At 41.0% G+C, this 27,015-nt stretch overlaps 1 protein-coding gene across 1 annotated transcript in view; it reads right to left on the bottom strand.

Annotated features, from left to right (window-relative positions):
* Positions 1–1,052: 1,052 nt before the first annotated feature.
* The window catches only part of cfap52 (cilia and flagella associated protein 52), a 56,253-nt gene continuing 30,290 nt past the window's right edge, over positions 1,053–27,015 (bottom strand). Inside the window, exons 8-14 of the mRNA XM_028819568.2 lie at positions 25,224–25,394; positions 24,996–25,144; positions 19,466–19,611; positions 19,222–19,373; positions 19,037–19,139; positions 15,266–15,377; positions 1,053–1,988 (exon numbers count right to left, since the gene is read on the bottom strand). Of these exons, the coding sequence (XP_028675401.1) occupies positions 1,816–1,988; positions 15,266–15,377; positions 19,037–19,139; positions 19,222–19,373; positions 19,466–19,611; positions 24,996–25,144; positions 25,224–25,394 (1,006 nt within the window). The 3' untranslated portion in view covers positions 1,053–1,815. The remainder of the gene's footprint in view (positions 1,989–15,265; positions 15,378–19,036; positions 19,140–19,221; positions 19,374–19,465; positions 19,612–24,995; positions 25,145–25,223; positions 25,395–27,015) is intronic.

Below are 27,015 nucleotides of genomic sequence, written 5' to 3'. Positions count from 1 at the left end.
TATCTATCTATCTATCTATCTATCTATCTATCTATCTATCTATCTATCTATCTATCTATCTATCTATCTATCTATCTATCTAATCCTGCCTACTATTCTAAAAATGAAAACCTTTCTATTTATTATACTATAGTGCTTTTAATATCTGTCTTTCTAACCACCTGTCTACCTTATCCTTCCTACTACGCTAAAATTAAAATCTTTCTATTGTATAGTTTATCTTTTATATAATGTCTTTCATATCTATCTATCTATCTATCTATCTATCTATCTATCTATCTATCTATCTATCTATCTATCTATCTATCTATCTATCTATCTATCTATCTATCTATCTATCTATCTATCTATCTATCTATCTATCTATACTAAAGTTAAAAATCAATCAATCTTATTATTTATGAGATTGGGTTGCAAATTAACAAAGGTGATCTCCATTATTTTGCATTATAGATTGGGATTTTTTTATAATCCATCCTACCTTAAGCTTCCAAGCCAAGCTAAGTTTCCATCAGGTCATTTATGAGATTGGGTTGAAAGTTAACAGAGGTGGTCTTCATGTGGTCACACTACTGATCAGATCAGAGTATGCATTAGACAAGTCGTAGGCTCTTACAACGTCACAGCGGAAAAAGGAGTTAAACATTTTACCACAAGGGCCCAATTAGTCACATTACAGATTACATTAAACATTTTATGAAGAGAGCTTCCAGCAGGTTACTTTATAGATGGGAATATAAATTCTATAAATGAGTCCTCACAAAGTCACATGAGATCAGCCTAACCGTTCCCGTGAGATGGCTTCCAGCAGGACACATAAGAGACTGAGACTACAGGGCAGGTTCCCTCTCCCTGAATTCTAGGGGTCTGGATCCAATGCCTTTTAAAAATTACAGATATAAACCAAAAGTCACTTGTCTTAAATTTTCCAGACTTTAGTACATAGTGGTAACATTTCGCACACTTTGAAACCTTATCCTAGACAGAGAGTGTCTCCATCTAACCATATGAGAAACTGCAGCAAACTTGACACAAAGAGGACTCTTACCAGGTTGTATTGGAAATTTAGTTATAGATTTTTATAAAGAAGTTTCCCATCTAGTCAATTTTAAGGTGGCTTTTACTTTTCACAAACAGAGTTTCTGATTGTTGAGGGTTCAAATGAAGGTCACCCCCACCAGGTTACATCAGAAACTGCAATACACATTTCACATTGAGATCAACCTCAGCTTACAGTAAATATTAGATAATGGATTTCAAAGGTGATGCTCCATTACCTGCAGACACTGATGCAGAATTTCATCATGGGTAGCCTTCAATAAATATAATATAAAAGGGGAACCTTTTCATCCAAAGGTGAGAGGGAATAGCTTTGATTGTAGTCCCACATACTTTTAAAAAGATGCTAATAAATCCTCTTCTTAGCACCAGATAGCTTTGCATTTCTTAATCTGTAACCAGAATTATTTACAATTTAGTTCTGTTTATTAAAACAAGCTTCAAAACGTGAATGCTGGAGCTAATTCACTCAGACGTGAACTTCAGGGGTCCAGATGGGCAGCTTTGGGTTTCTTAGATGGTCCTGTAAACCCTGCGGTGCCCATGTGTATTTGAGAGGGGGGCTGAGGCAGCCATATGTGGGTGTCATACTCTGTGGCCTGATTCACAGAGCCCAGGGTAAAGAGGGGGAATTAGTTACGGCATTTCCAGAGTGTACACTTTTACAAGTCCTTTTTTTTTAACATCAAACAGATCAACAGTACCATAGCTTGCTCTCCATAAACTGGAAAACAGAATAATGCTTGGAAATTCTTCCTAATGGTGTGGAAACTTCCACCGCAGGATTGCCCCATCTGCACTGATGCTAATGATCCAGTGGCTGTTGGGGCAGATTTTCAGGCCAGTGATGTTCCCACTGTGGCCTACCCCGATGTGAGTGATCTCACCTTCATTGTAGCCCCAGACTTTAAGCAGCTTCTCATCTCCACCTGTATGGGGTTTGTAAAACAAACAGAGTCATACATTAGGAAAGGTGCAACTTATGTACAACACTTGAGTGCCTTTCACAGAACATTGAAACATTAGAACAATCTGAATGAGACCAGGCCATTCTGCTCAACAAAGCTCGCCAGTCCTATCCACTTAATTCTAAATAAAAAAACATCAAGGATTTCCTTCCCATCAAATTTGATCATCGCTGACAAACGATGAGTATTAACTCCATCACGAAAACCTTGCAATTGCACAGCTTCCAGTACTTTAATTAGATGTTACTAGTAGAAATGGAAGAGATGACTTTGTATCTATGCAGAATGCTATTGGCAGTGGTCTACTGGGCGAATGTGAGTTAGGACACAAAGGCAGACATCCGGTATCAGCAACACAATAAGACTGTTGGGAACGGACGAAGTAATAAGAAATGAATGGGTAAAGAATCTTGGGGTATATAAAGATGAGCTTGAAGAAAGAGAATTGAAAGCATTGAACAGAAAGATTCATGGATCTTGACTTTGCTGACGATGCTGTGATCTTCGCAGAGTCAATGGAGGCTCTGATCGGGGCACTCGAGAGACTGAGCGAGGAGTCTGAGTGTCTGGATAAAAACCAAGAGCCAGGCCTTTAATGACCTCTTGGGCATGGCCATCAGCAGTGTGTCTGTTTGCGGAGAGAGTGTCGACCTCATTGAGAGGTTTACTTACCTCGGATGACATCCATGTCTCTTGTGACTCTTCCTATGAAGTCAGTAGACGGATTGGGAGAGCATGGGGAGTCATGAGGTCGCTGGAAAGGGGTGTGTGGCGCTCCCAATATCTCTGCTAAAGGGGCGAAGGTCCAAGTCTTTAGAGTCCTGGTGCTTCCTGTCTTGCTATATGGACGCTATCCAGTGACCTGACATGAAGACTGGACTCCTTTGCTACTGTGTCTCTCCGGAAAATCCCTGGATGCCGTTGGTTTGACTTTGTGTTGCTCATGGAGTCCCGAATGAGGCACATGACCTGCATTGTGAGGGAGCGTCAGTTGCGGCACTACGGCCATGTGGTGCGTTTCCCCGAGTGTGATCCAGCTTGTAAGATCCTCATTGTTGGGGACCCGAGTGGCTAGACCAGGCCAAGGGGTCATTTCCGGAGGGTGGGACTGGACCACGTGTCTGCCTTTGTTGCCAATTGGGATTCCGAGTTGTTTCGTCGTGTAGTGGGTGCGGCAACACACTGTTGCTTCCCGACTTGACTTGAAGAATATTTGCCCCTTCTCATTCTGCTGTAACAGAGAGATGCTCTCGCCTCAGTATGGTGCTGCAGGTATAAACGTTTCTCCTGCCTGATTAGTGGCTTGAAAAGATTTTTATCACACTTGTCCCGGTTGAGGAGAAGTTTCTTTCTTTAATTAATATGTTTGATTCCTACCACACCCTCTATGTTCAGCACTACATAACATCCCCTCAAACACAGGGCCAATATGTTCAAAGGCTAACTTTGGTGTTTTTCAAGTTGAAGTTATTTCTTCAAAATCGTGGTAGGGACATTTTTGGCTTAAAATATATAAATATGCAGTTAATTTTCAGGCTTTTCTTCCCAATGGCACCCCCATAAACTCCATTCTGAAATGCAAGATCAGCTATACTACATGCACTTCAGAACAGGTAAGCATGTTCGGGCCCGGCCAGTACTTGAAGGAGGAGACCAACCAGGGAAAAAAACGTGTTGGTGAGGCTAGCAGGGGGCACTTACCCTGTGGTGTGTATGTGGATCCCAATGCCGCAGTGCAATGACGGGGACACTATGCTGTAAAAATGGCGTCGTCATTTGAATGAGGAGTAAAATTGAGGTCCTAACTCTCTGCAATCATTAAAGATCCCTGGATATCCTTCATAAAGAGCAGGGTGTATCCCGATGTGAAGGATAAACTGCCCACCATGGCCTAGTCATTCTGGCCCACTAAACAGCCCCAGTATCTAATTAGCTATTTCTCACCCAAATGCAGGTGCGAAGTTATTTTGCACCCTAGGCCAAGCTTATCCGTGTGGCTGGGTTTTACCCCCCTTATGATCTGCACCACAGACGAATGCCTAATTCGCCTTAATGGTGGTGCCGGCCCGGCTCTCACTCCTTCATCACGTAATAGCCAATGTGTGGTGAGTGTGCTGGCACAAAAATGGCTGCCAGGTGGATGCCACACATTCACTCACTATGTAAAGCGCTTTGAGTAGTGAGAAAACTGCTATAAAAATGTAAAGAACTATTATAATTATTATTAAAATGTATTAAACATGCTCCACTCCAGCATGCAATTTCATGTGGCAAACTAATGTATACCATGATTGTTCAGAAACAGCTTTGACTTGAAAAATAGCAAACTTATCTCTCTATTATAAAAAAAAATCTTGGGAGGGAGACTAGGGAGACGAGACATGCTCTTCTCGCTACAGACACGTTAACGTCATGTGAGACAAGGCAGGGAGACAACATTTAAAACAAGTCCACGGACATCTAACCAAGCAGTTGTTGGAATGCTTTTGGCAGACAGACATCATGTGCTCCCAGCTCTTATAACAATGGCAAGCGACAAGCAGAACACACAGCTCGCCTGCATCAGCAGTTGGAAGCCAGCAGATGATCCAACTGCTTCTCCTTAGCGTGCATTCAACCGCCCCCCTTCACAACGCGAGCAGCAGAGACACGAAGTGGCAAAAGGACAGCTGCTGTACAGGCTTTGAAATGATCGACGCAAAGCACGACAAACATAACAGGCAGCTCGCCTGCAGCAAGATAACTTGATCCGACTGCATCTCCTTAGTGTGCGTTCAGCCCCCTACCCTCCCCCTTCACAACGCGAGTGGCAGAGACGCAAAGAGGCTAAAGGACAGCTGCTGTACAGGCTTTGAAATAATCGGCAAACAAACAAACAGAACACATAGCTCGCCAGCAGCAGCAGAAAGACAGCAGCTGATCCGACGGCATCTCCTTGGCATGCGTTCAGCCAACCCCCCTTCACAACATGAGCAGCATTATACATCCTGAGAGAAAGATTTAATCAGATAGATAGATAGATAGATAGATAGATAGATAGATAGATAGATAGATAGATAGATAGATAGATAGATAGATAGATAGATAGATAGATAGATAGATAGATAGTTTAGCATAGTTGGCAGGATTACATAGATAGATAGATAGATAGATAGATAGATAGATAGATAGATAGATAGATAGATAGATAGATAGATAGATAGATAGATAATTTAGCGTAGTTGGCAGGATTACATAGATAGATAGATAGATAATTTAGCGTAGTTGGCAGGATTACATAGATAGATAGATAGATAGATAGATAGATAGATAGATAGATAGATAGATAGATAGATAGATAGATAGATTTCAGTTTTTTCTACATATTAGGAAGTTTTTCAAAGCACAAACAACCAACTTGTGCAGAGAACTCGTCCCAGAATGAAATAGTGCTTTGTCAAGCAAGGGTTCAACCAGACAACCCAGCAAAGAATCATAAAGTACCATTATAGAACCGGCATTTTTACCAGTATACTGAATGAAAGGTCTCATACTTATATGAAAGAGAGATTTCAATTTTTGATTTTTAATAAATTTGCAAACCTTTCTGAAAACATGTTTTCACTTTGTCACTATGGGTAGTTGAGTGCAGATTAAGGGGAAAATGTCAATCAGTCAGTCATCATTCAACCCGCTATATCCTAACACAGGGTCACGGGGGTCTGCTGGAGCCAATCCCAGCCAACACAGGGTGCAAGGCAGGATCAAATCCCAAGCAGGGTGCCAGTCCACCACAGGGCACACACACACTAAGGACAATTTAGGATCACCAATCCACCTAACCTGCATGTCTTTGGACTGTGGGAGGAAACCCACATAGACATGGGGAGAACATACAAACTCCACGCAGGGAGGACTCGGCAAGCGAACCCAGGTCTCCTTACTGCGAGGCAGCAGTGTGACCACTGAGCCACCGCGCCACCCAAGGGATAAATGTATCTTTTTAAAATTAAATCTACAATACAATAAAGTGTGCAGAAAGTGAAGGGGTCTGAAGGTATTCTGAATTCACTATAGCATTACGCTTTAGACATACCTGAGCCTCCATAGAAAAGACACAGAAAAGAAAAACAGACAATCCATGAAGGTGTCCCACCCCAATTCTTCTTTCTCTCTCCCGGCCAGTTTTAAACATAAAAAAAATGAAGGGTGACGTCAACATAGAAGTCAGAACAATAACATACAGGACTGCAATATGAGCACGGTACTTTCGAATTTTAAGAATCATTTAAATGACATTGTGCAGGTAGAAACAGCTAGGAGCAGCAACAGTTATACAAAGCTATGCAAAGTTCCACATGCAGCTAGAAGCTGCGCTGCAGGGGTTTGCGTGCTTTTACAGGGCATGTTAGAAACGACAAACAGTGCCACAGAATTTATATGGTAATGTTAGAAACAAAAATACAGAATTTAACTTGTTAATGAATGGAATACTAATAGTAGTAATTTCCATAACATAACATTTCTCAAACCTGCTAATGTTTTACTGCAGCCTCAATTCTAAATTTGTCAGGACAGTATAGAAAATGGTAATAAAAAACAAAAATACCTGTAAGTGATTTGTAAATTTACTTTGACTCGTATTCTAACATAAACAGTATAAAGATAAGATATTCCATGTTTTACCTGAAAAGCTGTTTTTGAAGATATACATTTATTCTGAAATCGATGCACAGGAGGAGGCACAGGAGTAGTTTAGGACTAACAATACTGAGAGAAGGTGTGGCAGTCGTGTTCTAAGGAGCCTTCATAAACGGCCTAGTCCAAAAGTAAGGATGGGCCAAGGCTCACCAATTTGCCAACAGATGCGTCAGCACTCTGAGAACAATGTCGCCAAAGACTAATCGGTAGGACATTTCATTCTCTACAGTGCACAGAATAATTGAGGATTCAAAGAATCCGGTGAAATCTCGATGTGTAAGAGGCCACATTTCTGTTTGTTAGTCATTGGTACAGAAATATAAGTACCATATATACTCACGTATAAGTCGGGTATTGAAACCACAAAAATCAATCATAAACAGACCCCGACTTATACGCCCGTTCACAAATGCGACACTTAATTTTTTTTTTTTTACATCTTCGTGCCTCCTCCAATCTCGCGTCACTTTCTCAGACACATCGAATTTTGTTGCAGCAGCGCAGTTACCAATTTCTTTCGCTACTTTGACGACGTTTAATTTAATACCAGATTCATACATTCTTCTGATCGAACACTCCATCGTAGATAAGGGATGCTCTTATAATAAAGGTGTAAAAGGTATGAAGGTGTGAGATACAAAAAACACAAATCAGTGCAAACGTTGTTTCAGAATAGTTTGGGTATTACCGTGAGGTCATATAGGCCCAATACATAGAAGAAAAAGGGCAGTGTGCGCCGTGTTTACTCTCTCAGGTGGGCGTTAGCATATCATAATCTCTTGGACCAATAGCATGAGTTTTCCGCATTTGACTTATATGACCGACATTATAAAATACCGGAAATTATACGATAAAATCAAGTCCCAACTTATCCACAGGAGAACTTATTCTCAATGATATGGTAATGCAATATAGTAGAGTCTCGCTTATCCGACATTCCGTATTATCCGACGTCCCACCGCAAAAAAACCCCCAAAAAAACGCATCAATCGGCAACAAGAACTGCAAGCTGCGAGCGTGAGCGTAGTCTATTTTTTGTTGCTAAGTTCATTTTTTCAGTTAATTTTTTCTGTTGTTTTGTTGTAAAACATGATTATTAGGTTTGTAATGTGTAAAATTATAACATAGTTTGACGTTTAATAGGCTTTTTCTTAACACCTCCCATTATCCGACATTTTCGCTTATCCGACGTTCTGCCGGCCCTTTTATGTCAGATAAGCGAGACTCTACTGTATTTGTAAACCACCACTAACCCCCCTGTATTCTGTTTCTCTCTTCTGAATCTGGATGTGGCACTTGGTGCCACTACTCTACAGCCAGGCTGCTCTCCTGCCTATGGAAAACTCATCTCAGGTAAAGGAGCGTTGGAATCATCAGATGGAAAGAATTCTCTCATCATATTGGACAGCCAGCACAGACTCCACTACAGAACGGTCAGGAGGAGGTAAGCAGTCAGTTGGCCAAAGTCTCCAGGAGCGTGACTATGTCTTTGGCTTTCTCCTTTACAGTTTTAATCTCCTTCATTGTCAACAGGCCACAGCTAATCAATTAATTAATAGACAGATACTGTTGGGTTCCATTTATTAACCCAATTTCTACCTTGCTTTCTGTGTTTTTTTTAACAAATATGTATTTATTTGTGTACCAGTTCCGCATTTAGTAATTAGGAAAATCTCTACTTGTATTTTGACTAAGAACTGTTCACAGTGAAGAGCGCTATACAACGAATAAGTTGTATTGTATTGTATTCTAGGCCGCAGTGGGGCCTATCCAAGGACCTCACTACACCATCCAATTGATAATAACGACGGGGTGTGTATATAAAGTGCAGGTACTTAGTTGGTGCGAGCTTATGATCCACGCTTACTGGGAATTCCTCGTTCATGTGGAAAAATTGCAATCAGAAATCAGGTTCAATGGCATAATCACACCTCTCTGCTTTGTGAATTTCCCATTGGGATTAATAAAGTATCTATCTATCTATCTATCTATCTATCTATCTATCTATCTATCTATCTATCTATCTATCTATCTATCTATCTATCTATCTATCTATCTATCTATCTATCTATCTATCTATCTATCTATCTATCTATCTATCTATCTATCTATCTATCTATCTATCAGTGTAGCGTGTATGGACATTTGAGAGCATGACGGACCTGTTACTGCTCAAACTCATGGTTCACTGCTGCGCGATAGGCATCTTTGGATTTTTTTAATTTGTGCCCTCTCCCACAATAACCTATCATCTACAGGGAGGAGCAAAAGCTTCAGATTCATCAAAAATTTCCATCTCCGGTTTTTGATGGATCTTGACATTACCGAAAACATTGATATTTCGATGATGAGTTGTGTCTGTCTATGTGTATGTGTGTCAGTTTCCTGAGGACAGCATAGAGCTAAAACGGTTAGATGGAAAAATACTCGAAACTTAAGCCTGTTATGAGATGTTGATGTGCTGATTAGTTTTTGGCACTCTACAGGAACCCTGAAATACCACAATTCTGCAATTAATTGTGAATTCTTCTCATCAACTGCTATTGTAATAACCAGTTTTTATGATCAGAAAGATTAGCATCAGAGAGGTAAATAATAACTGAAATGTTATAGAATAGTTTGGGTAACTTGGTTCCTAGGGGACAAAATCTACTGATGCTCGTGTCCAAATTTTCTTCTCCTGTGCAAGGCCGCATATACAATCCCCTGATGTCCGTCTCCACCCCTTCCCAAAGCCTACAGCGAGGACCTTCCCATTGAATAGGTGCGATTAGACAGTGGATGTGATGAGATGAGTTAAAGTTTTATAATAGCAGATAAGAGAATCTGTGGAAACAAAATACACAGACAGTAAAGATTTAACCATTTTCACAGATGTGCACGTTGAGGACAGCTTAAAGGCTCTGGTGGTGGCAATACCTTGCTGATTCACAAGATGGTGCTGTTTACTAACACCTTTTCTCTTCCTTTTTCTACCGACTGGAGCCCTACCACCACTGATGTCACTTCTGGTGCCCATCCCCTGGTTCCGCCTCTACCTTCCTGGCCCGTACTTAACCAGAAGTGTCACCATCTTGGACAGTGACTTTGAGACTTGCATCTATAAACGCATCTTTTTTTGACTTTTTCAACGTGTTTATAACTCACGTTTATTTTCAACTACCCGTCCCTAGCGGCTTCACCAGCGTAGAAGTGAAACAGGACAGTGAGGAGGGCCCCCAATCCTGACGTCACGCTTTCCCCTCCTCTTGGCCTGCAGCCTCTGTCTCGGATTAGCAAGATTATATCTCTCCTGCAAGCGGAAAATGATACTTAGTGCAATGAGAGAAGTCGCAAAATCAACCAAAATGTTCAAGCAAATTATAGAAAAAAAATATCTAAATCCGTTAAGTAGTTCTCACGTGAAAAGCAAACAGACATACAGACAGACAGATGTTGGATTTTATATATATATATTGTGGTGCCCGGCGGGCGTCCATGCCCAGCCGGGACGCCTAGGAGGAGTGGAGGAGGGCTTGTGCCGTCTCCAGGACACGAGGGGGCGTCCTCCCTGGTGGCTTTGGGGACCACGGGTACGGAGCTTGGAAGCTCAGCCCTGTAGGGGCCCGTGGTCACCGCCAGGGGGCGCCCCAATGCCTTGGGAGTGTTGGCCCTCAGTACTTCCGCCACACCGGGAAGTACTGGGGGGAAGAGACTTGAGGGCACCCGGTGGACTTCCGGCTTCACCTTGGGAGCTTCCGCCACACAGGGGTGTGGCTACGGAGGCCCTGACGATGCACCTGGAGCCCATCCGGGGCACATAAAAGGGGCCGCCTCCCTCCAGTCAGGGCGAGAGTCGGGAGGAAGAAGACAAAGCGTGTTGGAGAGGAGTGGAGGCGGACCAGAGAGAGAGAGAAAGGCATTGTGTTGTGGCCAAGGACTTGAAAGGGTGAATGGTGCTTTGGCACTGGATTGTGCACTATAACTGTAATTATAATGTATAATAAACGTGTGTTGGGTGACATGAACGTGTCTGCCTGTCTGTGTCTGAGCCAGTCTCCACAATATATATATATAAAGATTATATAGGGTTTGTCTGCTGCTGCCTCAAACCTTTATGCTTGTCTGTGTTTTTCATTACACCATATTTAGTTGTCTTTAAAAATTAAATATTTAGCTTTGTATACATCCTTTTGGTATGGAGGCCTCCTCTTGCATTTCAGGTATTGCCATTACAGGCTCAGAGGATGCAAGACAGGAATCAGCCTTGGATAGACTGCTGTTTTGTGGTGTGAATGTGTCCAGGAAAGGCACTTTAACCTCTGAGGTTCAGTCACAGAACACTTTCCACATGTTAAGAGTCATTATCTAAATAATTCTAAAATGAAAAACAGACTGAAATAAAATGCACAAATTAAATATTACGAGTCATATTTAGCATACTGAAAAAAAGCAATTTTCCAAAAGCATTACAGATGCCAATCTACATCAATGCACTCTCATGCAGACACACTGAGGAAGAAATCAACATATGATTTAAAGAAAGAAACGTATCCTCTACTAGGACAAGTCTGATAAAACCTCCTCGAGTCAGTAATCAGGCAGGAGGAAACCTTGTCCATTGTGTCTTTAATTTACTGCTCCGTAAATGCCAAAGAGGGAGCATTCATCACTGAAGTCTTACAGTATGTTCAGAATAATATGGGTAGAGGTCCGTATAGCACCTGAATTTACATAATAATGCTGATTAAAGCATACATTTACTCTGGTTGGTTCATTGGCTTACACCCAGATAAATTCTCCTAATAAAAGCCTATTTTATTAAACTCTTGTTCTTTTTTTAATCCTTTAGGTTCTGCAATCCTTGAAATGTCGGTATATGTGACAACTGTCCAGTCTTGTTGTTTACAGGACATCTGCTGATCTCTTAATCATCTCTTCGCCCAATGAGAATGTCTAGCCCCGCCCACAGCACCCAGAGCTGGCTCCACCCTTTCCACCTAGAACACCATAAAATGGACGGCTGCCAGAACATGGCATTCATTTCTTGTGTATTACTTTAACCTTCCTCCTAGAACGTTCTTGTTTTTTATTCACTTAAATTTATATTTTTTATTTCTTACTATATTGAGAAATTGTTCTGTTCTGTGTACTGTATTGTATTGTATTGACGCCCTTCTTTTGACACCCACTGCACGCCCAGCCTACCTGGAAAGGGGTCTCTCTTTGAACTGCCTTTCCCAAGGTTTCTTCCATTTTTCCCTACTAGGTTTTTTTGGGAGTTTTTCCTTGTCTTCTTAGAGAGTCAAGGCTGGGGGGCTGTCAAGAGGCAGGGCATGTTAAAGCCCATTGCGGCACTTCCTGTGTGATTTTGGGCTATACAAAAATAAACTGTATTGTATTGTATTGTACTTAACCAATTTCAGTAACTCTCTTCCTGACATTTCTAAAACAAATGCTTATATTTCAATAAACACTGCAGACCAAAATACTTAACTATTGTTACCTCCAAATTATTCTCTCACAGTCCACACTCACACATACATTTGTTATGTTAGGCCATTTTGGACTGACATGTTACCTAACATACACATCTTTTTAATGTGAGTGGAAACCAAAATATCTGGAAAACAATTAAGAAGACTAAGAATATGCAAATTATGCAAAGACAGTTAAGGCACCTGCAGCTGGGTGACAACAGTCCTCATTCTGTATGGCTAGCTTGATGTGAATAAAGAAAAGCAACATAAGATAATGCAAGCAAATTTCACTGGGGCCATGCATTATTTAGTTATACTAAACAAATGTGAGTTGTGAAAATAACTCATGTAAAAAAAAATATGATTGTTTCCTGTATACAAAGCAAGGTGCTGCATCATTCCCTGTTTAAGCCATTACAGAGGGCACTGAAAAGCTGTATTAAAATTTAATTACCTTTATCCAGCTATTCATTTTGTTAAGGTGTAGTTGGCTGAGGGTTAGCACAGTGGGAACACGACGATAATTATAGAGAACATCTTTCTTGATTGGTTAATTTAAGAGTCTGCTTCAGTTTAAAAAAGATGTCATTTCAATGATAATAAAGGAGTGCAGCACATATTCTACTTTCAGGCATTGCTGTTTGAAATAATACAGCAGCCGCTATCAACAATATACTGTATCTGTTACTAATTAGGACAGTTTGCTATTTTTTTTTTATTTTAAACAATTTCTGCTTCCCTATTGTGTGTGTGTGTGTCTTTTTTGTTTTGCATTAATCACTTAACTGAGAATATACTGAATTTTATTATCATATTCTCACACATGTGCACCTGGATAGCACCTTCATGGCTCTGATGAGGTAAGCGATCACGCTGCAGGACGCTATATGTGTTTTCTCTTTCCATCACAGTTTAGAGAATAAACACCCAAAGAGGACAGCTAGCCCTGCCCACAATCCCCAGCGCTGGCTCCACCCATTCCACCTAGAACACCATAAAAATGGACTGGTTGCCAGAAAATGACATTCAATCTGAACCCAACCTGCATCATGGGCAGGGCTCCTGCTGATGGACCTTATTTTGAGAATTCATAAGGCTGCTTAAAGCCAACCTCTCTTGGTGCCAAGAGCGTTGTGCTTTTATTATTTTGTTTTGTTATTGTTTGTGCCGATTAATTTGGGTAGCCTGGCTGGTGCCCCAGCTATTCTTTTGTTGTCCCTCGGTCTGTTCTCTCAGTCACACATTATTGTTTTTGCCATTTTTTGTAAGCTTTAACATGTGTTGTCAGGCAGGGCCATTTCTGGGTTTAAGAAAATACATTAAACATAACGAAAGACATGAAACAAAACAAAGGCAGCTTATATACATAGACAAAGCCAAAAATAAATCATGATGCACATAAGCAACATACAGTGGGGCAAAAAAGTATTTAGTCAGCCACCAATTGTGTAAGTTCTCCCACTTAAAAAGATGAGAGAGGCCTGTAATTTTCATCTTAGGTAAACCTCAACTATGAGAGACAAAATGAGAAAAAAAAATCCAGAAAATCACATTGTCTGATTTTTGAAGAATTTATTTGCAAATTATGGTGGAAAAAAAGTATTTGGTCAATAACAAAAGTTCATCTCAATACTTTGTTATATGCCCCTTGTTGGCAATGACAGAGGTCAAACGTTTTCTGTAAGTCTTCACAAGGTTTTCACACACTGTTGCTGGTATTTTGGCCCATTCCTCCATGCAGATCTCCTCTAGAGCAGTGATGTTTTGGGGCTGTCGCTGGGCAACACGGACTTTCAACTCCCTCCAAAGATTTTCTATGGGGTTGAGATCTGGAGGCTGGCTAGGCCACTCCAGGACCTTGAAATACTTCTTACGAAGCCACTCCTTCGTTACTCGGGCGGTGTGTTTGGGATCATTGTCATGCTGAAAGACCCAGCCACGTTTCATCTTCAATGCCCTTGCTGATGGAAGGAGGTTTTCACTCAAAATCTGACGATACATGGCCCCATTCATTCTTTCCTTTACAAGGATCAGTCGTCCTGGTCTCTTTGCAGAAAAACAGCCCCAAAGCATGATGTTTCCACCCCCATGCTTTACAGTAGGTATGGTGTTCTTTCTCCTCCAAACACGACGAGTAGAGTTTTTACCAAAAAGTTCTATTTTGGTTTCATCTGACCATATGACATTCTCCCAATCCTCTTCTGGATCATCCAAATGCTCTCTAGCAAACTTCAGACGGGCCTGCACATGTACTGGCTTAAGCAGGGGGACACGTCTGGCACTGCAGAATTTGAGTCCCTGGCGGCATAGTGTGTTACTGATGGTAGCCTTTGTTACTTTGGTCCCAGCTCTCTGCAGGTCATTCACTAGGTCCCCCCGTGTGGTTCTGGGATTTTTGCTCACCGTTCTTGTGATCATTTTGACCCCACGGGGTGAGATCTTGCGTGGAGCCCCAGATCGAGGGAGATTATCAGTGGTCTTGTATGTCTTCCATTTTCTAATAATTGCTCCCACAGTTGATTTCTTCACACCAAGCTGCTTACCTATTGCAGATTCAGTCTTCCCAGCCTGGTGCAGGTCTACAATTTTGTTTCTGGTGTCCTTTGACAGCTCTTTGGTCTTGGCCATAGTGGAGTTTGGAGTGTGACTGTTTGAGGTTGTGGACAGGTGTCTTTTATATTGACAACGAGTTCAAACAGGTGCCATTAATACAGGTAACGAGTGGAGGACAGAGGAGCCTCTTACAGAAGAAGTTACAGGTCCGTGAGAGCCAGAAATCTTGCTTGTTTGTAGGTGACCAAATACTTATTTTCCACCATAATTTGCAAATAAATTCTTTAAAAATCAGACAATGTGATTTTCTGGATTGTTTTTCTCATTTTGTCTCTCATAGTTGAGGTTTACTTATGATGAAAATTACAGGCCTCTCTCATCTTTTTAAGTGGGAGAACTTGCACAATTGGTGGCTGACTAAATACTTTTTTGCCCCACTGTAAATCAAAAAGGAACAAAAGAGATATAAAATGTGAATTTGAACCCCAGCCAGGGGATGAACCCTTATGACACTGGGATACACACAGCATAAGTCATGATACTTACCTGTGACAAAATGTCTGCCATCCTGTGCAATGTCCATGCCGTTAATGGATCCAGACAGGGAGCCTTCCAGTTCTCTTATTGCAGCACCATCAAAGACTTCCCAGTATCCAATCTAAGTGGCAAAAAAATTAACAGATTCTTTCTTTCTTTTTATTTCTTGCAAAACTTAACTTTGCTGTCTTTTGAAATGTGATGTCCCATACACTACAGGTCAAAAAGTTTAGAACACCTCAGTTTTTCCAGTTTTTCTTCAAATTTAATCAGTTGAAGTGCAATGAATGACCTAAAATGGTGCAAAGGTAAGCAATAAACTACCAGAGGTTTAAATGTAAAGTTTAGGTTTGCTAAAACTGAAACAAACGGACATTTCAGAATATTACAAATGGGCCTTCTTCAGGGAACAACTCATAGGTTACAACCTACAAATGTTCTGCAGCAATTTAAGTAAATGAAGCTTTGTATGTTGAAGCCAACAATTTGCACAGGTGTCCCAACCTCTGTTGATTACTTAAAAACCCTCCGTCTGTCTTAAAGCAGAGTTGGAACAGACTGGGTTACTACACCATCTGAAGTACTACTTAGACAATATTCCAGTGGTAATGAGGCAACAAAACAATTAACAATTAACAAATGAAATGAGACAGAGGAGCATTATTACCCTTACAAGTGCAGGCCTTACAAAACAAATCAAAGTGTCAGTGAGTCCAGTGGTGTCCTACACAATCCAAAGGCAGTTGTAAACTGGGAGAAACTCTGAGAGGAAGAGATCAGACAGGTCCAAAGTTACAGTTTCTGAGGGGCATCGGCTCGTATGATGGGCCTCACAGCACAACAGCTTCAAGTACAGCTTAACAGTGGAGGTCGACAAAAGCAAAGTGTCAGTTTGTACTGTGAAGAGGAGGACTTTGTGCTGCAGGTTTGACAGGGCGAGTAGCAGTAAGAAAGCAATTCCTTAAAGGACAAAATAGGGCCTGGAAATATTGGCTGTGGACTACAGCAGACTGGAAGAAAGTCTAATGGACCGATGAATCCAAATTTGAAATCTTTGGTTCGCCTCACAGGGTGTTGATACACCGTCAAGTTGGTGAAAGGATGTGCGACACCAACTGTCAAACATGGAGGAGGAAGTGTGATGGTCTGGCGTTCTTTTGGTGGAGTTAGAGTTGGTGACTGGTATTCGGAATCAAAAACAGTATTTTGCATTACCATGCAATACCATCTGGTCTGTGTCTTGTAGGACAGGGGCTCATACTACAGCAAGGCAATGGGCCAAAACATTCCTCAAGGTTATGTCCAAACTAGATATTGAACATGCATTTCAATAAAAACTGAGGTGCTTTAATACTTTTGACCAGTAGTGTATGCTCAAGTTAAAGGCAAAATAAAATTCAGAAACCAAAAAGCAAATCTTGCACTGGAGCCAACTTGGGTAAAAAGCTAACTGACACTAAACAGAACTGAGACATAACAGTATCTTCACAGTGACGTATAAATAAATTATTGACATCTATTTACTTACCTAATATTTATTTATTTATAGCATTGTGCAGTTCTTTACCTAACTTGCGCTTGTCCTGTGTTTATGTATTTGTTGCATGGCAGTCCTGTAGGATGTTATTACGTGTCACTGTATGCTGCAATATGGTGTATGGGTGGGATGACAATAAAGTCACTAGACTTGACTTTTTTGATGTTTAACCTTGTGAATTTAATTGTGTTTTTTTGAAAATATACACCTTATTTCAAATCTGATGACGACGGCAACATCCTCCAAAAAAGTTGGGACAGCTGAGTGTTTACCTCGGTGTCACATGACCAGTTCTTTTAATAAGACTAGGGGGCTTTGCCCCCTGCTCACTTTGCTTGCCAACCCCCCTGGCCTGCGCTACATGCTAGCCACTTTGCGGTTCTGCTACTCGCGTATGGGGATGTGGTTGTACAATTTAAACAGATTTTTATTTTCATGGGAACTGTTACATATGCATCAACACAACGTATAACTGCCTGTGATTGAATTTCGTTTTCTTCTCTCTATTAAATATAATGAATTTTTCGAATGTTTGGCTCTGAGATTTGTTAATTGTCTTTGCAAAAGCTATTCTAACAGAAAACTGTTAACATTTTAATATGAATGGCATATCAAGAACTCATTTGTTGTCTAATGTTATCCACGTTTGGATGTATGGATTGTATCTATTATTGGTGATAGAATTTCTAATACATCCGATCGTTTAACTCTTTCGATTTTATGTTGCATCGCTTCTCCGTGATCATAAATATAAACCTGACCGAAATTGTGGTTTCTTTGAAATTAAACTTGTCGTATGCTTTAATTGTAACGGGACCACAGATTCTCATAGTGTATGGTTCTGAATCGTGTAAATCTACATTTTGAGCATTGAATGATGCAAACGCGAACAGAATATTGTAGCCTGTAGTGTTTGTGGATTTCACTTTCACCAAATAACAAATCTTTTATTTCTCGCGGATACGCCTCTTCATTGGGAAGAAACACTACCTTTCCCTGATGGCAACCTGAATTAGATGATCTACAAGTCTCCGACTTAAAGTTTAAAGCCAAACAATATCTACATTCTTCTGTCATATCACCTATGTCCATATATTCGATCTCTTTTTACTGTTCCGTTATGTCACCGAGTAATAATTACCATTTGTTTGCGCTAATGCGATCTTTACTATCAGTTTTTTGAGACTTTTGAATTTTACTACTTTCATAATCTCTAACCTGCCCTGCATGTGTATTGCACCAATGTTTCTGAACCTCTTTACAACATTCTACTTTGTCTTCTACTCTTTGTCTTTTATTTCTGGCCCCCGGGCCTGGTTAAATCTCTTGGCACAAAGTCTCATCCACTGTGCTACTTTCCAACTCAGATGAGACCAAGCCCAGAGAAGTTGCCAGCGTATTGATATATGGCTTCTGCTTTGTATAGTAAAGCCTTAAGTTGCATTTGTGGATGCAGCAGTGAATGATGTTGACTGATAAAGGTTCACCAATGTGTTCCTGTGCCCATGTCATGATATCCATTACAGACGCATGACAGACTGTTGGAGGGATTGGAGATCCGGCATTCAGAAGTGGCCCTTTTACACCCCAAGATTTGACCGGTTTCCTAGAATCCTTTAATTATATTGATCACTGTTGAGGGAGAAATGCCCCAAATCCTACTGATTTGTCTTTGGAGACACTGTCATCGAAGTGCTGGATTATTCTGGGATGCGTCTATCGGCAATTTGGTGAACCACGACCCATCCTTACACTTGAAGGACTAGGCCTTTTTGAAGGCTTCTTACAACACGATTGCCTCACTTGTTTCAACAGCCCTTCTTATTTTAGCTTATCACATCGTTATTAGTCTTAAACTACTATTGTCCCACATTTTTTGGAACATCTTGCAGGCATCAATTACAGAATAAATGTATATCTTCAAACAAAACGATGCAGCCGATTAGGTAAAACATGGGATACTTTGTCTTTATACTGTTTATTTTAAAATACAAGTCAAAGTACATTTACAAATCACCCCATTTGTTTTTTTTAGCATTTTTCATTCTCTCCAAACTTTTTTGGAATTGGGGTTGTACATACCTTATACCCAGTACGCCCTAAGCCAAGCTTATTTGAGCGCCAACCGACTGTTCAGCAGCTAACCCGTCCAGCTAGGTCCTCCTACCTTATGGTTCGTGCCTTAGGCGAATATGCCAAATTCACTTTAATGGTGCTTATACCCCAAGTTTGTATGTTCTTACCTTCCTGTCCGAGCCACTGGTAATGATCTGGAACTCTTCAGGGTGGTAGTTGACACATTTGAACATCGTGTTGGCCAGAACCATCTGATTCCTGACAAAGCGCCTGTTTTAGGGAGGAGCAGAAGTGTTACCGATAAGGATAAAAGCTTTTACTGGGTGGCTGACTGTCAGGCAGGTGCACTTACACCAGATCCCAGATGATGCAGGTCCCATCAGAACTGGTGGTAACACACTCCCTATTGTTACTTTTCACCTTAATACAGGAGACCAAGGATTTGTGTTCCTTCATGGATTCCAGTAGTCGCTGAGAACGGGGGGTGACTTCCCATACTCTCACCTAAAATATATTGTCCCAAGAAAGCTACGTAAAGAATCTGTGAGATGATGACAATGTTAAAACAAATGACATTCTCATTCCAAGCGACATACCTGTCCCTCTCCTCCACCACTGATGACCCACTTACAGTCACTGGTGACAGCAATTGCGCTCACTCCCATGCTATGTGCATTGTTGAGGATGTACAGCAACTTGCCGCTTTCTGGAGTGAAGGCACGGATCTTACCATCATTCCAGGCTGGAAGATACAGAAGCACAAAACTGGATGTCATTTCAAGAGCCTAGACTGGGGTGGGCTGTGTCGGTCCTGGAGGGCCGCAGTGGCTGCAGATTTTTGTTCCAACCCAGTTTCAATTATTGCTGATGAAGCACTTATTGCTCAAGTGACATTTTGATGCTTCATTTTAGTGGTCTCACTTGTTAAGGTTCTCCACCCTTAACTGCTTCAGTCTTAAACAGCTGCATTTATAATGGCTCCTTATTATCAATAAGATGCAAATGACAAAGCAGCCAGCAGTACTCCGTCTAACTTGTTTCTATTTACACTGCTGTGGATTCACCATGCACTGTCTGGTTTAATAAAACACTTAACAGAAGAACGTGACAGACTGAAAATGATTTAGTCTTCCTACCATTTGGATGATATCCTAGGAAAGAAAAAAAATCTACGATATAAGAGCCTAACATTGCAGACTAACAAGCCATAAAATTAAATAAACTCTGAGATTGGCAAGGATTGGTTTCCAATTCAGCAATTGGGTTGGAACGGAAAACCATCAGCCACTGCGGCCCACCAAGATTGAAGTTGCCCACCCCTGACCTAGACACAAGTCCATGAAACAACCTTTTACAATGGACCTGCAATCCACTGCTTGTGACAATCCTAATCTGGTTACTACTGACAGCTCACATTAGATTGAACATCATGGTGCTCATTCACAGGTACCCAGTACCACAACGTTGAGCAAACATCTTTCAGCATGAGTTCCACTGTCAGCTTCCACTTCCAAGACTGTAAAGCCATTGTTCATTACTTCTAAGACACTGGCTGCAGAGTAGAGAAACGATCTTCCCATAATCCATGATGATTAGAACTATCAAATCCATCTTCTTTCTTTCAGGTAGGACTGATGATTCAGGTTTTCCTCTCCAATACAAACCTTTATGGCCTTAGCATCATGCTGTCATATATTGTACGTTTACAACAGTTACAACGTTTATGGACTGTCACCTGGTTACGAAAGTCTCTCTGCCCTCACAACGACGAGTGAAAATACGAGGTCTGTCTATTAAATAATAAGACTGACACAATAACTCACTTTTATTTATATAACAATTCTAATACTTGTCCCCTTCCATATGCTCCCCATTCGCAATTACGCACCGATGCAGTCTTGGATCCACTGGTTGAAGGCGGAAGTTCAGCTAAGTTTCTCTTAGCTGTTTCAAGACATTTTCTTCTTTACTTTTTTACTGCATCCATTGACTCAAATCGTGTTTGTTTTAACACCGATTTCAATTTAGGACAAACACACGTCTTCTCCTTAAGCCTCAGTAAGCATTTGAAAAGTTTCTGTTGGTGTTTTGTTTAATTTTACTAAAAATTTCAAATTGGCACGTTACTCAACTTTTAAACTTAGCATGACTCTGGCATACAAGGGGAAACACAACTGCATTAAATGGTGATTGACAATCAACGGCAGAGAGTGTTGTCGTTTGTCGTGCAGGATTGGACAGGTTTAAACCGGCATGGCAAGTGCTCATAATCAGTTCTCACTGCTTTGTTTAAGAGATAGAAACACAGCCTTGTTTTTCAATAGACAGACCTCGTACATTTGGCGTAGTCATACACACTGACCATGCATGGATTGGTGGAAAGAGGAAGACAAAGTATCCACCTTGAAGGGATAGTTACACCACCAGCCATTTAATATCTTTTACATATACAGATAAATACAATTTAGTTAATGATGTTTTAATATCAGAGAGATTTTCCATAACACGAATTCATCGATATGTCAACTTGACTCCATTCCCACTGTCTCAGCTAAAGCTTGTTGGCCTCTCCTTGTTTCTCTTTTGACTGCTGCTATTTATTCTTCCCTTTCCTCTGGTATAGTCGCTGATTGCCTTAAAGTTGCTGCTGTCACTCCTTTTATCAAGGTATCAATCCCGACAGTTTCAGCAATTTCGTCCTATTTCCAGTCTTCCCTTTTAGAACGTGTTGTTGCATCTCAACTACAGGACCATTTGAACACTAATAAATATTTGGAACATTTTCAGTCTGATTTCCGGTGTAAGCATAGCACTGAAACAGCCATGGTTAGAGTAACAAATGATTTGCTCTGGACCACTGATTCCCAATTGCTAAGTATTCTTATCCTTCTTGATCTTCGTTTGGCATCTGACACTATTTCTCGCACACTTTTGGAGTTATAAGGTAGAGAACTTTGCTTCTACTGGCAGAAAGAATTGTCTTGAACTAAACATCAACCAAACCAAGAAAATGGTTATTGACTTTGACGTATCAAAGAGCCTCAATGCCCGGCCACTATTCATGGAGTGGATGTGGAGGTGATACACTGCTACAGGTACTTGTGGGTCCAAATCAATGACAAGTTGGACTGGTCTCAGAACACAGAGAAACTATAGAAGAACATGCAGACCAGACACTTAGGAGACTGGGTTCCTTTAATGTGGGTAGTGGCATCCTTCACATCTTCTGAAAATCTTCGATGGCCATTGTAGTGTTCTGGTTTGGTAACATCACCTCAGGAAAGGCTGACTGAATCAACAAGCTAATTAAAAATTACAGAAAACACTCTGTACCCCCTGGAGATAGAGGTGGAGGAGAGAATGAAGACAAAACTAAGCGCCATTCACTGAAGGATATTGGCATGTGCAGAGCAGTAAGCTGTCTGGGTCCCCATCTTGTGCAAACTTTATGGTACCCCAAGTCATCATACATTGTGGCATGTGCAGATCCATAGCTGATATCTAAATGTGCAGCAACAGTGGACAATGTAATCCATCAGACTTCTCTAAAGAAGGCATTCGTCATGTCAATGTGAATTTATGTGAGCGACGTTGATGGTCGATGAGATTGAGCTTCATCGGTTACACTTGTTCCTCCTCCTTTTTAGTCTTTCCACCCATTCACAAACTTTTCGTTGAGTCAGGATGTTTTCCCTTCTGTACTGAGCCAACATCCTTTGGTGAATTTCAGCAGGATTCACTCCCTCTTCTCAAAGAAATCTCACTACAGTGTGTTGTTCAGCAATGGTGCAATCCTGCAGTGGAGCGTCCATGTTCATTTGACCTTGGCTTCAACTGGACTACAGGTAGAGCACTGCACTGTGCGTGTTCGAACTACCCATAAGCCATTGCATCAGTGTTGTATTGCATCAGCTTCTACGTGTGTAATTTTCAAATAGCCTTTACTTTTCATTTATCCTCATAACTTATATGCTTAAATACTTGTTGTATATACTGTACAGTACTTTCATGATTACATATCTACTAAATTAAATAAAATATTGTCACACACGTGCGCATGGGGAACAGCTGAAGGGCCTAATCACTTGCAGTTCTACGCCAGACCAGGGGGTGGCGGAATGTACTGACTATCTCTCTCAGTCCCTTGCAGACCTGTCCCGGGAAATCCCGCCTCTTGCCGGCCCCAAGGATGACGTCACTTCCGACCCCGAGGATGCCACTCCCAGTTCCTGCTACGCTGACGTCATTTCCTTTTCAGGCCTATAAAACTGCCATCTTGCCTCACTACAGGCAGTTCTGTTTTTGACTCTGATCGATTCACATCGTGTACTTAAAAGAGCGATTGCAGCCAAGCATAATATACGGGTGGCTGCCCCAAACCTTTGTGATGTCTCCGACTCATTCTTGTTACAATATGTAAACAGAAAATACTTTTTATACCCAATATTTTAAGTAGAAACTCTGTCTAAATTGTCCTGTATCAAAAATTTTGCTCTAGACTGAATCATTTTTGCTTGACCATATATAATAACTGGCAACAATAAATATCAAAACTGAGCAATGGAGATGGCAAAAATTGCATGTAGTATGTAAACGAATGCAAGGATATGGCGTCACGTATGTGCACATAGGGGACAGCTTAATGGTAATTCTCTGCCACTCCACAGGTAGATGCCGTGTACTAACACCTTTTCTTTTCCTCCCTCTGCAGACCAGAAGATTGACAGCTTTAACATCAATGATATCACGTCTGATGTCCGTTCAACTGGACCGACCCTAAGTGCTTAGATAGATAGATAGATAGATAGATAGATAGATAGATAGATAGATAGATAGATAGATAGATAGATAGATAGATAGATGTAATTCAGTTATATGGCATCTGCCTTTGGGTGCCCTAAACCTTTAGGTGATTTGACTCTATATCTTGCAACAGTCATAAATACACATCTGCATCAGCGTTAATTCTGTGTCTTGACATGGGTTGTCCAAATTACAGTTTCTAGAGTGTGTTTATTCCTATCTACATTTTCTATCTATCTATCTATCTATCTATCTATCTATCTATCTATCTATCTATCTATCTATCTATCTATCTATCTATCTATCTATCTATCTATCTATCTATCTATCTATCTATCTATCTATCTATCTATCTATCTATCTATCTATCTATCTACTGTATCTATCAGTGCACTTATTTCCACATGTTGTGTAGCATTATGCTGTAACTAGCATAAAATATACATGCGAGATTCACATTTGTGAAATCTCAGGTATCTTCCGTGACCGTACATAGATATCTACTATGTAATAAAACACTACAGTCTGTGTGTGTCCAGTCTCTCAGAGTAATCTGAGTGGTCAGTTTAGCTTTGGTGTGATTGGTCAGTTTGGCTTTGGTGTCATAATGCAAGAGGAAACGTGAGATGCACGAGGAGGAGTAAAGGCACACGCTGAGAGAGTCTCCTCCAAAGACAGGAGGCATAAAACCAGACAGGAGGCAAGAAGGGCGCCTTGAAAATAATGACAGAGTCCAAGAAGGAGGCGTTATATGAATGCGTTCGAGAAGCGGAGTGTCGGTGAAGAGACATTCAGATGTGCGTGAATACAGAGGAAAGGCACTGAAAGTACACGTAGGGCAAGAAATATGATATAATTTTAAATTATTCTGTTACCTGTCTTCGACAGACACCGTGGCTAGCTAGTGAGAATGATATAGGATGAAGATATATGTAAACACCTACATGCACACACTCATATAAATAAAATATGCACTCATAGTCACTTCTTGTGAGAAAAAAACATTTCAGTCTCATTCTTCTGAATCTTTTTGGTAGTGAGTTGTACAGGAGATGAGCTAAAATAAAATAAATAAAAAGCACACCCACGTACGCCCACAGGCAAATGCAAACATAAGAACGTTGGGATTCTTCATATCAACAATCTTTTCATGTGATCATTTCATCCCTGAAGCACAAATCCAAAAACCAGCTCAGTACACAATGATTTATTCAAAATGCACTGTGCACTAGTGATAGCGGAGTCGCATTTGTTCCTTGACTTTAGCAACTATGATGTGATGCAAAGCTAAAAGAATAAGGATAAATAAGTGGTCATCCTCACCGCTGACAATGCTCTTCCCATCATGCATGAACTGGATGGCATTGCACGTCATGTTGGGCACGGTGATGCGCAGTAGGACTTTGTTGGTTTCTGTGTGCCACACCCGGATATCATTCTTCGAACACGTAGCAAACAGCTCTGCGGTTCCACTGAAGAAAAAGAATAGGGATTTACATCACTTTCAAGCCCACAGACATGGTGGTCTACAATGAACTGGTAGATACTTACAAAGGAAAGGCTATGTCATTGACCGCATCGCAGTGACACGAGGTGAACAGCTCATCCTTGAACTCCGTGAAGTTAAAGCGAAAAATCAATGAGGACTGTGTCCCAGTGAAGAACTGGTGACCCTGGCCTCGGAGACTGATGGAGGTCACACCACCTTCTACATGAACCTGTCTATGGGGGGCAAAGGAGAACACCTTCTGTTAGACATTTGGTCTGAATTAAAAACATGGCAAAATGAGAATAGAGGAAGGGCATCACACATATTTTATGTTGTATGATGTCATCATATAGGCAAGAAGTTTAAAACTCCTTAACTTCAGCATTCTACATACAGTGAAGTATAACAGACTATCTACTGTAGAAGGAAAGCTCCAATTAAAAGCACAAAGTCTCACTGCATGGGATGCAATGATGTGCTGCTCAGATGGCTTCCAGAATTCATCGAGTTAGTTGGTTTGGTTACATCACTGCCCCAGACCCAAAGGTTTTTGGGCAATCACATGCTATATGATCATTCCAAAGCTGAAGGGTAACAGTTTGGCATTTCTAGGTTTTTGGGCTTTACCTGAATGTCATTTGGTCAAGAGGCCATCTCTCACCACTTTAGTGAAGACCAAAGATCCTTAAAAAAACAACAATCAATTCATTATCTGAACATGCTTCATCCAGGTTTAAGGAGTTATGGAGTTGGACGTCATCCCAGCAGCATCGGGAGTAAGTTAGGAACCAGCCCTGAGAGGGGTGCCAGTGCTTAGCAAGCCATACATGTTCTTCAAAACATTTGAACAGGAACAATTGAGACCACCAATCAATCTACCAGGCATATCATTAGGATGTGAAAAAATACTCCAAGTAAAAACAGAAAAAAAACCCAAACAGAGACACAGGAAGGAATGACAAATGCCACACAGACAATGTGGAGCTGTGAGGTAGCAACCCTAACCGCTGTGCAAAGGTCTAACCTTAATTAATACTGGTGTAGCCAACATTCACCAGCAATCTAACTGGATGAGCACAACGAGACGTTCTGTAAGACTGGGAATTTAGCATTGCTGTAAACAACTGAGGTGGGGTGTGTGTGTCGGGGGGTGGGTGTTACACTACTTTATCACAATCCTACTCCTAAAACATAAGTAAATATGAAGGCCACTTTATAAAGATACCACATAAATTACAACATAACAGAGCATAAGACATGTACTATGTTGCACCACTGGACAGCACATTTTTTCAAAAGTTTCACTACCTGAAACAGTTTTGGTTCAAACGAAACACAAAAATAATTTCAGATTGACTGTATCACGCAAGAACTTGGAGAAACAAGAAATTAATGTTTATTGCATTTAGTGCGTTTATTCACTTAATGATAAGGATTGTGGAAACTACAGTGGGATAAAGCTGATGTCACACAAAATGAAAATTTGGGAAAGGGTTACATAGAGAAGGCTGAGGGAAGAGACCACCATAGGGAAGAGCAGTTTGGTTTGATTCCAGGGAGAGGAACAATTGATGGGGTTCTTTGCATCAACTCATATAGAGGCATTGAGAAAAACAGAAAGGTCTGCACGTGGCTTTTGATGATTTGAAGAAGACATATGATGGAGCAGCATGTCAAGAGGTCTGGAGGTGCATGAGAGAGAAGCGAGGACCTGAGAAGTGTGTAAGGTTTGTCCAGGATGTGTATGAGGGAGGGAGGTCTGCTCCAGGGACCTTCTCTTACCTCTTTGATCTGGTCGTGGATGTGTTGAGTCGTGAAATATAAGACCAGTCCCCCTGGTGTGTGGATTTTCCT

Source organism: Erpetoichthys calabaricus, chromosome 14 (genome assembly GCF_900747795.2).
Source record: "Erpetoichthys calabaricus chromosome 14, fErpCal1.3, whole genome shotgun sequence".
Taxonomy (NCBI): domain Eukaryota; kingdom Metazoa; phylum Chordata; class Cladistia; order Polypteriformes; family Polypteridae; genus Erpetoichthys; species Erpetoichthys calabaricus.
This window is presented reverse-complemented; position numbering and strand designations above follow the sequence as displayed.